The following is a 12,051-nucleotide window of genomic DNA, read 5'->3' on the forward strand; positions in this document are numbered from 1 at the left end:
CAGCTGATTCTGTGACGCAATGGCAGTGGTTCAATAACACTTCTTTGTATGGAAACACACTTCTGTGTGTGAGAAGAAGAATATGATGCCTGCTACCTCAGTACACAGCAATCCATATGCTTTAAAATGAAACTCAGCTTTTTGAGTCAGAACGCATTAAAACAGTCAATAACTGAGCTAAAACCTTGTTGGATAATAAAATTTATCCAACAATAAAATAAAATTTCTTTGTGCTGTAGTTTTCCCAGACTCTGCTGATGTGAGGAGACAGAGAAGTGCCGGCTGCTTGTTCTTGGTGTCAGTTTTAGTCTCGTTATTAGTGCTAAACTGCCCCGGTCCCGTATTTTTTGGGAATGTGTTACAGGTCTGAAATGTAAAAATGAAAGTATGTAACCAAATGAAATCCATGAGACCTTAAAATATCTCGGGATCTTTGATTTACAATGAAATAAAATCAAAGGAAATGTAGGAATCCTCCTTTTTTTATTTGCATTTTTCCCACCATCCCAGCTTTTCCTGATGGGGGGGGGGCGCTGTACAGACACCAGCATATTGTCGAGAATTCAACCAGAATCAAACAAATTGTGTAAATATAAAAGTTGAAAGTATGAAAAGCTTTAAACTGTTTTCTGTGGATCTTTCATGGAAATTCAGTTTCTCTGTTGGTTTAATTTCATTCTTGACCCTAAAAACTTCACCTGTTAAAACTGAGCACTGCTGCACTCTCATGATTTATTCTCTGTGTTTGGTCCAAACTTTGGAGGCTTCGGTGTTCAGCTGCTCTTCAGAGTGATGAGGTGCACATTTTCAGTGAAGGAATCCATCCCCCACGCTCGCTGCTTATCTGTCATGGCGTCCACCGACTGCAGCAGCTCCACGTCGCAGCTGCTCCCTGACAGAAAAGAACAAGAAATCACCAATAATCAGTGCTGCCTCCTCGTTCTCTGGTCATCAGAAACCGAGTGGTTCGGCGGTACTTACCGAACAGCCCGTGGACCTGCTCATCGGGTACAAAAAATGGAGGACCTGCGACACAAAGAATGGAACATGTGGCAGGTTCAGCCGTTTTAGAAGGAAAATGAACATCAGTTTGCATGTGTGGGACCTTCTCCTCTCAAACATACCTTTGTACAGCTCAGGATTGTACAGAAACGTGTCCAACAGGTATCTGCAGTCTCTGGCCATCAAAGAGATGATGAGAGCCGCGTACCTGCAAAGCACATGAAGAAGAAAACAGTTAAACGCTCCTAAGTGTTTCTGTACATCATCAACATCTCTGCTGAAGTCCATCTGATCCCACCTCTCACGGTCCTTTGGGTTGATGGCCACCAGAGATCCTCGGTCCCAGATCGCTCCAAACTGACCCTCAACAGAGCTGTGATGGAGAAAAAGAGTCACTTAGGGAAGTTTAACCTGCATTAAGTGCAGCAGCTTTAGAAGTATCTTTAGAACCTGATTTGTATTTAGACGGCTTCTGCCCAGTTGATCTCTCTGAGCTAACAACAGCAATAGTCTCTTCTAAACCATCAACTTGTATTTTAGACCCAATCCCAACCAGACTGTTCAAGGAGGTTTTCCCCTTAATCAATACTTCCATATTGGATTTGATCAATCGGTCTTTGTTGACAGGACATGTACCTCAGACTTTTAAGGTTGCTGTAATTAAACCTTTACTTAAAAAACCTACTCTTGATTCAGAAGTGTTGGCTAATTATCGACCTATATCCAATCTAAGGGTCTAAAGTTCTTGAAAAAATAGTAGCAGCTCAACTTTGTGATCATTTACATAGAAATAATCTGTTTGAAGAGTTTCAGTCAGGATTCAGAGTGCATCATAGCTCAGAAACAGCACTGGTGAAAGTTACCAATGATCTCCTCTTAGCCTCTGATAGCGGACTTGTTTCTTGTCCTGTTGGATCTCAGAGCTGCATTTGATACGATCGATCACAGCATTCTGTTACAGAGACTTGAACATGTTATTGGGATTAAAGGAACTGCATTAGGCTGGTTTAAGTCATATTTATCTGATAGATTCCAGTTTGTTCTTGTAAATGAAGAATCTTCCTCACACACCAGAGTAAGTCATGGAGTTCCTCAGGGTTCTGTGCTTGGACCCATTCTTTTTACTTCGTACATGCTTCCATTAGGTAACATTATCAGACAGCATGGCATAAATTTCCATTGTTATGCTGATGATACTCAGCTGTACTTATCTATGAAACCAGATGAAACCTACAGGTTGGTCAGACTACAAGCCTGTCTTAAAGACATAAAGACCTGGATGACTCAGAACTTTCTGCTTCTAAATTCAGACAAACTGAAGTTGTTCTCATTGGACCTGAGCGCTTCAGGGAGAAATTGTCCTGTTATATAGTTACTCTAGATGGTATTTCTTTGGCTTCTGGTTCTACAGTGAGGAACCTTGGAGTTATTTGACTTTGACTCACATATAAAACAGGTTTCTGCCTTCTTTCACCTTCGTAATATCATTAAAATCAGGACCATCCTGTCTCAAGTAGTTAGTTGCACCCCCGGTACAGTCGATGAAACATCTCAGACATAAATCTAAGTATGTTTCTCCAGTTTTAGCTTCTCTTCATTGGCTCCCTGTTAAATTCAGAATAGAATTTAAGATTCTTCTCCTCACATATAAAGCTCTTAATGACCGAGCTCCATCACATCTTAAAGATCTCACAGTTGGATATTTCCCCAACAGAGCACTTTGCTCTCAGGCTGCAGGTTTCCTTGTGGTTCCCAGAGTTTCTAAAAGCAGAATGGGAGGCAGAGCCTTCAGTTATCAGGCCCCTAAAAGCAGAATGGGAGGCAGAGCCTTCAGTTATCAGGCCCCTAAAAGCAGAATGGGAGGCAGAGCCTTCAGTTATCAGGCCCCTAAAAGCAGAATGGGAGGCAGAGCCTTCAGTTATCAGGCCCCTAAAAGCAGAATGGGAGGCAGAGCCTTCAGTTATCAGGCCCCTAAAAGCAGAATGGGAGGCAGAGCCTTCAGTTATCAGGCCCCTAAAAGCAGAATGGGAGGCAGAGCCTTCAGTTATCAGGCCCCTAAAAGCAGAATGGGAGGCAGAGCCTTCAGTTATCAGGCCCCTAAAAGCAGAATGGGAGGCAGAGCCTTCAGTTATCAGGCCCCTAAAAGCAGAATGGGGGGCAGAGCCTTCAGTTATCAGGCCCCTAAAAGCAGAATGGGAGGCAGAGCCTTCAGTTATCAGGCCCCTAAAAGCAGAATGGGAGGCAGAGCCTTCAGTTATCAGGCCCCTAAAAGCAGAATGGGAGGCAGAGCCTTCAGTTATCAGGCCCCTAAAAGCAGAATGGGAGGCAGAGCCTTCAGTTATCAGGCCCCTAAAAGCAGAATGGGAGGCAGAGCCTTCAGTTATCAGGCCCCTAAAAGCAGAATGGGAGGCAGAGCTTTCAGTTATCAGGCCCCTAAAAGCAGACTGGGAGGCAGAGCCTTCAGTTATCAGGCCCCTAAAAGCAGAATGGGAGGCAGAGCCTTCAGTTATCAGGCCCCTAAAAGCAGAATGGGAGGCAGAGCCTTCAGTTATCAGGCCCCTAAAAGCAGAATGGGAGGCAGAGCCTTCAGTTATCAGGCCCCTAAAAGCAGAATGGGAGGCAGAGCCTTCAGTTATCAGGCCCCTAAAAGCAGAATGGGAGGCAGAGCCTTCAGTTATCAGGCCCCTAAAAGCAGAATGGGAGGCAGAGCCTTCAGTTATCAGGCCCCTCTCTGTGGAACCAGCTGCCAGTTTGGCTTCAGGAAGCAGACACCCTCTCTACCTTTAAGATCAGGCTGAAACTTTCCTTTCTGATAAAGCTTATAGTTAGGGATGGCTCAGGTGAGCCTGAAACATCCCATAGTTCTGCTGCTATAGGCCCAGCCTGCTGGGGGAGCTCCCATGATGCACCTCTCCTCCCTCCATGTACAGATGACATCATTGCTGTCATTAACTTGTGTTTCTCTCTCTCAGCAGGTGTCTCTGGCCTGGTGTTACGCTGCTTGTTGTCCCCTCTTTCCTGTCCTCTCAGCCCCAGCTGGTCCAGGCAGATGGACCCTTCCTGGTTCTGGTTCTGATGGAGGTTTCTTCCTGGTTCTGGTTCTGATGGAGGTTTCTTCCTGTTAAAAGGGAGTTTTTTCTCTCCACAGTCGCCTCGTGCAGCTCAGGATGGGTGATTGGATCAGAGGGAAGTTTCAGTGCAGTCTGTTGGTTTCCTTAGCAACGCTACTTTTTTTTTTTTTTTTTGGTTCTGTATGAACTGGACTAATTTGGAATTTGATTATGACTGTATAACAATGAATTGGACTGTATCTTTGAAGTGCTTTGAGATGACATTTGTTGTAATTTGGAACTTTATAAATAAAACTGAATTGAATTGAAAAGTGTCAGCTCACCTGGAGAAATCATACAGGTCGCACTGATACAGGGAGATGTTCTTCTCTGAGTTCTGTGGGACAAACACAGGTCATTATTCTCTCCGGGTCCAGTCCAAACACATGCTGCCAGGTTTACTGATGACTGGCGTGCGTGTGCATGGTTCTCTGACCCGTCCAGGTGTACCTGCCCCTCACCTGATGGCAGCTGTGATCCTGAATGAACTGAAGCTGGAGTGAAGGTTCAGATCAGACTTCTCAAACAGAATCTGAGGCCACTGAAGGACCAACACTCACTCAGCCACATACTGTGGTCCTTATTTACCCAACTGATGAGTTCTTCCTGCGTTGATTTTATTGATGGAAACCAGAATCAAAGTAAATAAACTAAATGAACCCCAGCCCTTCAGATCTGTTCTGCTTTCTGTTGACCAGCTGATCAATCTGCTCCATCCCTCACTTTTACACACTGAAGGGACTTGTTATGTTGTTGGTCCTTTAGCTTTGAAAGGCAGCTGAAAATCAAACTTTTCCAGTGTTGAGGCAGACTTTGCCGAGCTTGTCCTCTCGGTAATTCAAGCCAACTTTCAGCCAATCAGCCCTCAGTCTGCTCACACCATCATCAGTGAGGTGTGTCAGGTCTTACAGCAGCTCAGAAGTCCTGGTGTGGGACTCAGATCAGTTATCTGTTGGTGTGAGGGACATGAATCACATTTAAAAAGACCTGAACCCGGTGGACCCAGCCAGAGGCAGCTGTTCAGGTCCCCTAATAAACTTTATTATTTATGCTCATTTTCAAATATACGCCGATTCTCCTTCCTGTTACAGCCTCAGTGACAGCAGTGGATGGGTGGAAGTAAACCTGGGTTTTATCAGTGTGCCGATCAGAAGAAATAAATCCCATTCATTCGTGTATGAAACGGTTTTCTTCTTTTGCTGGGAGACACACCTTCAACAGGGTCATTTCTCTGTCAGCTTAGTGTCACAATGCTCTGATGTGTGTGTCTGGGGCAAAACAGATGCACTGCTGAAGGCTCGCCACAGGAGGGCGCTGTCGCGGTGTATGAAGGTGTCAGAGGAGCTGAACATTAAACATTCAGATGGTTGTTACTGTCAGTCTGTGTCATGAGAACAGAGCAGTCTGAACAGAGGTGGGCGGAGTCTGACCTCCTTAAAAGCTACAGATGAAGCAGCTGGGGTTAAGGGGCCTCTGTGTGTGTTCAGAGAAAATAAACCCAGCAGAGCTCTTAGATCCAAGGCCTCGGGTCAGCTGGTCCAGTCCAGAATAAACCTGGAGAAGCAGCATTTAGCTGCTATGCTGCAAACAAGTGGAACAAACTGCCAGAGGAGGTTAAACTGTCACCAAATGGAGACATTTTTAAATCATTTTACTGGTTTCTATTTATTTTTCTTTTAAGTACTTTTAATGTTTCATTGTAGATGAAATGTGGGATATAAAGAACTTAGACTTTAAAGGTCACAGATCATCTCTGACCCTCAGACTGTAAAACGGCTCAGCAGCGTCGGTCTGTTTAAGGAAACTTCCCCCTGATGGCGCCAGAATGACCGAGTTTTACCTGCTGTTACTCAGTCAGTCCCGTCTTCTTCTGTGGTGTCACGGTTTGGTCAAACTTCTTTAAAGAGAAGAACTTAAAGTGGACTGTTAAAGGTGGTCTGGCTGCTGAGCTTCTCTCAGCTGGATCCATTTTAAAGATGATTTGAGGCTTCTTCTTCCATCTTTGTTCCTGCTGCTGAACAAGCTGATCTGCACATTAAGCCCTTTAATTTAGTTTGGAATCAGGTTTTAATTAAGGAGATTATTGATCTGAAGCAGCAACCTTCCAGCTGAAGGATGACCCCAGTCCATGTGACCCAGAAACAGGAAGCTCCGACTCCTCGGCCCACTCACCTTGTACACCTTTGCTCCAGGTATGGTGGGCACCGAGTCCACGCTGTACGTCATGTTGTTCTCCTCAAAGAACTGTCGGACGGCCTTTTCAGAGACCTCCACGCCGACCACAGAGTGACCCAGATCTGCCAACCTGAGAGGGCAGAAACGGCAGCAACTGAACTCGTGGCCCAACAGAACCACGACAGGTGTGATCAGACGGCGCCCTCCTACCACTTCATGTCCACGGCCTTCCCACACAGAGGGAAGAAGAAGCGAACGCCATTCCGCCCGCTCACTACTTTATCCACGTTGTTCTCCAGCATCCTGTTGGGAAACAGAACCACGATGACATCACTTCCTGTTCAGACCTTTGGACTCCTGGAATCACCTGTTTCAGGTTGATAACGCACGTGAACTCTTTCAGAAACTGGCTGCTTACCTGTGCACGTTTGGCTGGTGGAAGCCGATCCTGCCCTCCTGCCAGCAGTCCTCCCACTCTGAGAGAGCAACGACCCGCTCGCCCTGCTGCCCCAACATGCTGCTGACGTTTGTCTGGGCGCAGCTGGACACGCACACGTGCACACACACACGTGCACACACACACACACACACACCAAGTCAAGTCAGGTTTATTTATATCATACATTTCATGCACAGAACAATTCAAAGTGCCTCGTAAAATAAAAGCTTTGCAGCAGGAGCAGAAGAAGCTTTAAAAGTACATAAAAGAATATAAAGAGAAGCAAATAAAATGAATAAAACAAGGATAAGTTAACAGATATCCTGCAGATTTCATGCAGAGACACATGAGAAAAGAACTGTTTTTAACCTGGATTTAAAAACATTTGGTGACAGTTTAATCTCTGGGTTAATCTAACCTAACCCTAACCCTATCTCTAACCCTATCTCTGGCAGTTTGTTCCACTTATTTGCAGCATAGCAGCTAAATGCTGCTTCTCTGTGTTTATTCTGGACTCTGGACTGGACCAGCTGACCTGAGTCCTTGGATCTAAGAGCTCTGCTGGGTTTATATTCTCTGAACATATCACAGATTCTGGGATTTGTAAACCATCTGCAGCCTTTAAAATCTATTCTGTGACTGACTGGAAGCCAGAGTAAAGACTTTAAAGCTGGTGTGATGTGTTCAGATCTCTGAGTCCTGGTTTAAACTCCAGCAGCAGCGTTCTGGATGAGCTGCAGATGTTTGATGCTCTTTTTGGGAAGTCCAGTTAAAAGACCATTACAGTGATGGAGTCTCCTGGAGATGAATGCATGGAGGAGTTTCTCCTGGGTTGTGTCCGAAATCACTCACTCATTCCCTACATAGGGAAATAAATGTAGTGGACTATATGAGCCCAACAGAAAAATCTTTCCGACGCTACTCTTGACGCTGGTAATTACGTCATCACTGTCGTACAATTAAAACGTCCCACATTAACGTTGCCTCACACACGTTTTCTACTGCGTTTTTTAAAAAGAGTTCTGTCCCGTCATTTTATTTTCGTATTTTCTTTACTATTTAAGCGTATTTTCATACTTTATTCCCTTGGCTCTTTAGTAACAGCAGGTTACAGTTTACCCTCCTGGAATGTTTAATTATATGCTGTTCGTTTTTTAACAATGAATGTAGGAAGCCATTTAAATGGCCTTGTTTTGAAATGTGTAATAAAATAAGAATGGAATAAGCTGCCTTCGTGGCCGTTGAACTGCTTCACAACTCACGAATTTGTCTCGCGCCTGTCATCCAACGGCGAACTACGAGCAATTCACCGGAAAAACGAACTTTTCCCAACCGGCTGCGAAGGCGAAACGTTGCATGATGGGATATGTTGCCCCGGTTCGTCCGTTTCGCAAGACCAAGTACGTACTCGTGCACTTGCTCGGATGGACTTGTCGGAAGTACAAAAGTCACAAGACAAGTAGGCATATTTGATACAGATGTTCACGACATTTCGCGGTGAATTCTGGGATACATTCAGTACGCCATACAGCAAATATCAATAATCACTAAACATTCGGACACCACTCCAAAATGGCGTGGCCACTATATGGTGGTTAGGGGGTGATTTCGGACACAGCCCTGGTCTTTTTGGGAGAGAAAACCTTTAATACTTCGGCTCTGTGACACTTTGATGACGGTGTCACTTACCTGACAACAGCCACGCGACACAACATCACGCAGAGCCCTGTACGGAGCACACCTGAGCCCCACATGTCTATCTGAGCTGCAACGTACCTTTGCGAAGTGAAGACGATTCGTCCACAGCCACCCCGACCAATGCAAGGCAGCTTAGCCTGAAGGTTCGGACCTCAGCTCGGTCTGTGAGGCTACCGCTCTGCTCCTCCACTTCCGCCCTCCTGTCACGCGCTGTCCCCGCCCCCAGCGCAGTCCCCCCGCTTCAAAGGAAAGTTGTTCCTGAAAGTCTGAACTCAGAGCTAATAAAGCTTCGGTCCCTTTGGGAGGAGTCTAATGCTGCGTTCACGTTACTGGGAAATCAGACATCTATTCAGTTAAGCAGCAGGAAGCCACACCAAACAGTCTTTCTGTGGGGGAGTTTTACTCAAATCCTTTAAAAAGGAAGTTGTTAGGCTGTCCTTTCATGTCTGAGGTCTGTGATGCGTTGCTGAGCATTACAATCACCACAAACTACAGCCGACATGTTCTGTAACGGAAACAGTCCAACACAACTTAAACGCCACAAATGTTACAGCTCTATCATTAATATTAATTTCATTATCATTATTACTTATAATGATTGCTTAAAGGGGAACTCCGGTATTTTTAAACCTTATTTCTGCATGAAATACGTTCATCTGCTCACTGAGAACAGTTTGGTGAAAGTCGGCGTCCTTCTGAAGATATTTAGATAACTGGAGATCCATATAACGGAGTGAACGGGGCTTAGAGGATGCAGCCTCTAAATAAGGCATTATCTGTCTTTATTTCACCAATACTTTAAGAAGAATGAATGAATGAACGTGTGCTATAGCTGCTGTTAGCTCATAGCTCTGTTAGCTCAGAGCTGCTGTGTTGTTGTTATTGGGGGCTATGGGGGGGCTGATAGAGGGCTTTCTACTGGGATGACATCATCTATGCCCGCCGCTGCAGCGCAGCTTATTCACTCCGGTAAGAACGTCCATCTTACTAAAAGTTGTGAAAATCTTATAGATATCCTGCCAAGTTGCACAAAACTATGAGCAGCAAACTGCAGCTTATTTACTCCGTGCTCTGTGACAGTCGGCTAACTTCACACGGAGTTTGCTATCAAATAAAATATTTATCAAATAAAACTAGAATGTGTTTGAATGATTAAATTATTTATTTGAATAATGAATCGTTTAATAAATAATTTCATGAATAACCTTCATAATCAGAAAATGAGGCCAACACTCCTCCGGAAGAGAACTCAAAAACAAAACTGATGTTTTAAAAACTGCTGTATCTGAGGAAGCTGCGCGTGCAGACCTGGAGGCAGGTGCGGCGTCAGGTGGGACGCAGAGTGGCGCTGCTGGGCCACAAATCCCGCTGTGAGCGCTAGGGCTCACATGCACTGGATGATGGGTCCGCAGAGCGAACCCATCGGACCTGATGTTGTTATAACCTGATCACTGTCACACCTAGAACAGGTGCTGTGCGAAATTCTGCTCCCCTGAAATAATCTGTCCTGGTGTCGGGAGCGCGCACAACAGCCGGAGAGGCAGATTCTTCAGTCTGTACATAATTTCTGTCAAAGTTGTTATTTTATCTTTGAACCTGAAGTATAAAACGTGTCCTTGACACAGTTTGGTGGGTTTTTACGCTGAGGGAACCGTAGTCTTTTCCAACTTGTCGTGTTGACTTGTTGATATTTTAACAGAAACAGTCAGTCGAGTTGATTTCCTCTTACTGCTGATATAAAAGGCTGAAGCTCGGTCTGCTGGACATGACAAATACAACTTCAAATACAAAAAGTGTTTAAAAACATTAAAGGGGGAACAGATTATTTCAGCTCTGAAATATTCTGTCCCCCCCCCCACATCTCGGACAAAGCGTAGCCGATCATCTCTAATTTTGGGTCATTTATTCCACTCTTAATACTCAACTATTCCTGTGAATTTGAACACATTTGCTCTTTTATTACCAAAGTTACTTGGGGAACAGATTATTTCAGCCAGCGGGATTTTCTCACTGTTCCCCCAAGTCATTTTTGCAGTAGGTTTTATTTTTCATGTCCAGCAGACCGAGCTTCAGCCTTTTATATCAGCAGTAAGAGGAAATAAACACGACTGACTGTTTCTGTTAAACTATCGTTCAAGTCAACACGACTCAAGGTGGAAAATACTACGGTTCTCTCAGCGTAAAAAACACCAAACTGTGTCAAAAACACGTTTTATACTTCAGGTTCACAGATAAAATAACAACCTTGACACGATAAATTATTACGTTTTGTCATTTTACCGACAACTTGATCAGAAATGACGCACAGACTGTAGAATCTGCCTCTCCGGCTGTTGTGCGCGCCCCCGACACCAGGGGAACAGATCATTTCAGGGGAACAGATTTTCGCACAAGACCTGAACCTTTCTGACCACAGGAGAGTCGTGACGCAGCCTGACGTCAGGTTAGCTGCTGTACGTAACTCCAGCTGCGTGCGGCCGCATCCAGATGTGCGTTCTGCCTTTACGGTGTGATGAGGAGACTCTGAACCAATCAGCTTCCCCCGGAGGCGGGTCGAGCCCGAACTGTCGTGGATGTGGAAAATGGACCATTTATAATTCACCAGTCAGATCCGGACGGAGCCGCGCCTGCACGTAGAACTGATCCGGTTCTGACCGCCAATGTGCGGCCGCGGTGTCGGAAGGAGAACCAGCGGCGAGGAGCGAAGGAGCGCGCTTCAGCAGCGGGTGAGGAGGAGCTGTCTGCCGGGGAGGGGGGGTTCTGTTCGTTACTGGCATGTTGGCAGGTGGTTCTGGTTCTGCTTGTACAGTTACGTGTCTCTGCTCTGGGGTCCGAACACATTCACAGGGACGCTTTCAGTTTCATTGTGTTCTCACACTCTTATGCGCGAACACGCTGCGGCTACACAAATAACAGCAAATGCGCGCGCTCAGTAGCGCACCTTTGTCACCAGTCGGAAGTGATGGATACAGCGCGCACGGCCAACTTAAAGGTTGAAGAACCAGTGAGGTGAGCGAAACCGGAACTCAGCACCGAGCCCACTGTGCGCGTCCCTGTGGGTCGGGTTTGCGGTCCAGCGGGGAGCGGTGCTCCGGGTTCTGTGTTCGGACTGAGGGGGGGGTATCTCCGGGCTTCTGGGTAATTTAAAGGACGGGCGGATTCGCCTGGACTCTATTTCCGGACCCAGCTGGACAGTGCGGATGTGTGCGCGCCGTGTGCGGTAGGACCGCAAATCCGGAGCGGAGAGGCTCAGATCGCAGATCAGCGCGGGGTCTGAGCTCATGGACTCCAAGAGAACCGACGACTCCAGAAACTCCACTCAGGTCAGATCCGCGACCCGCAGCAGCGTGCGCGTGTGTGTCAGTGACAGGTATGCTGAACAGGTGGCCTGTTTCCAGCCTCAGTCAGGAACCTTTCTGCTGCTGAGTCTACTTTGTTCTGAACACTGAAACTGAGCCAGGAAGCTGCAGATGCGCGTTGGCACGATCGGTGCTCGTGCACGGGAGGTTTGAATCAGAAATAACGCGAAAGTTCCAACAGGGCTGGGAGCTTTGAAGGCAGCACCACCATCCTCTGCCTGTGCACGTGGAGGTGTGCAGGTGCGTGATGTCACAGCCCGATGCTGCT

The 12,051-nt window shown here is 46.1% G+C and overlaps 2 protein-coding genes across 5 annotated transcripts in view; one reads left to right on the forward strand and one right to left on the reverse strand.

The window, feature by feature from the left end:
• Positions 1-315: 315 nt before the first annotated feature.
• LOC140275123 (probable thiopurine S-methyltransferase) lies at positions 316-8,629 on the reverse strand. 2 transcript variants are annotated; one of them, XM_072370523.1, is made up of 9 exons: positions 8,416-8,629; positions 6,706-6,828; positions 6,498-6,590; positions 6,285-6,417; positions 4,397-4,449; positions 1,301-1,375; positions 1,125-1,210; positions 982-1,026; positions 316-892 (listed from the first exon to the last, which is right to left on the reverse strand). In XM_072370523.1, exons 1-9 carry the CDS (start codon positions 8,478-8,480, stop codon positions 774-776), a joined length of 792 nt encoding a protein of 263 aa, XP_072226624.1. In that variant the 5' UTR covers positions 8,481-8,629; the 3' UTR covers positions 316-773. The 2 variants fall into 2 exon arrangements, with proteins under 2 accessions (XP_072226624.1, XP_072226625.1); XM_072370524.1 differs by having other exon boundaries at positions 8,503-8,628.
• Positions 8,630-10,882: 2,253 nt separating this feature from the next.
• ext1c (exostoses (multiple) 1c) overlaps positions 10,883-12,051 on the forward strand; it is a 61,213-nt gene continuing 60,044 nt past the window's right edge. The window contains exon 1 of one of the 3 annotated variants that reach the window (XM_072370989.1): positions 10,883-11,150. The gene's annotated coding sequence lies outside the window, so the exon portion shown is untranslated. The other 2 variants (XM_072370990.1, XM_072370991.1) reach the window with 2 other exon arrangements.

This window comes from Leuresthes tenuis, unplaced genomic scaffold (genome assembly GCF_036924035.1).
Source record: "Leuresthes tenuis unplaced genomic scaffold, fLeuTen1.0.hap1 SCAF_18, whole genome shotgun sequence".
Classification (NCBI taxonomy): Eukaryota; Metazoa; Chordata; class Actinopteri; order Atheriniformes; family Atherinopsidae; genus Leuresthes; species Leuresthes tenuis.

Bases quoted from the DNA above. Each gene is read 5' to 3' on its own strand.
- LOC140275123 (XM_072370523.1), bottom strand. From the start codon at position 8,480: ATGTGGGGCTCAGGTGTGCTCCGTACAGGGCTCTGCGTGATGTTGTGT. The intron at 6,591-6,705 runs GTAAGCAGCCAG...GTTTCCCAACAG, and splicing joins CACCAGCCAAACGTGCACAG to GATGCTGGAGAACAACGTGG. The intron at 1,027-1,124 runs GTATGTTTGAGA...TTTGTGTCGCAG, and splicing joins CAATCCTGAGCTGTACAAAG to GTCCTCCATTTTTTGTACCC.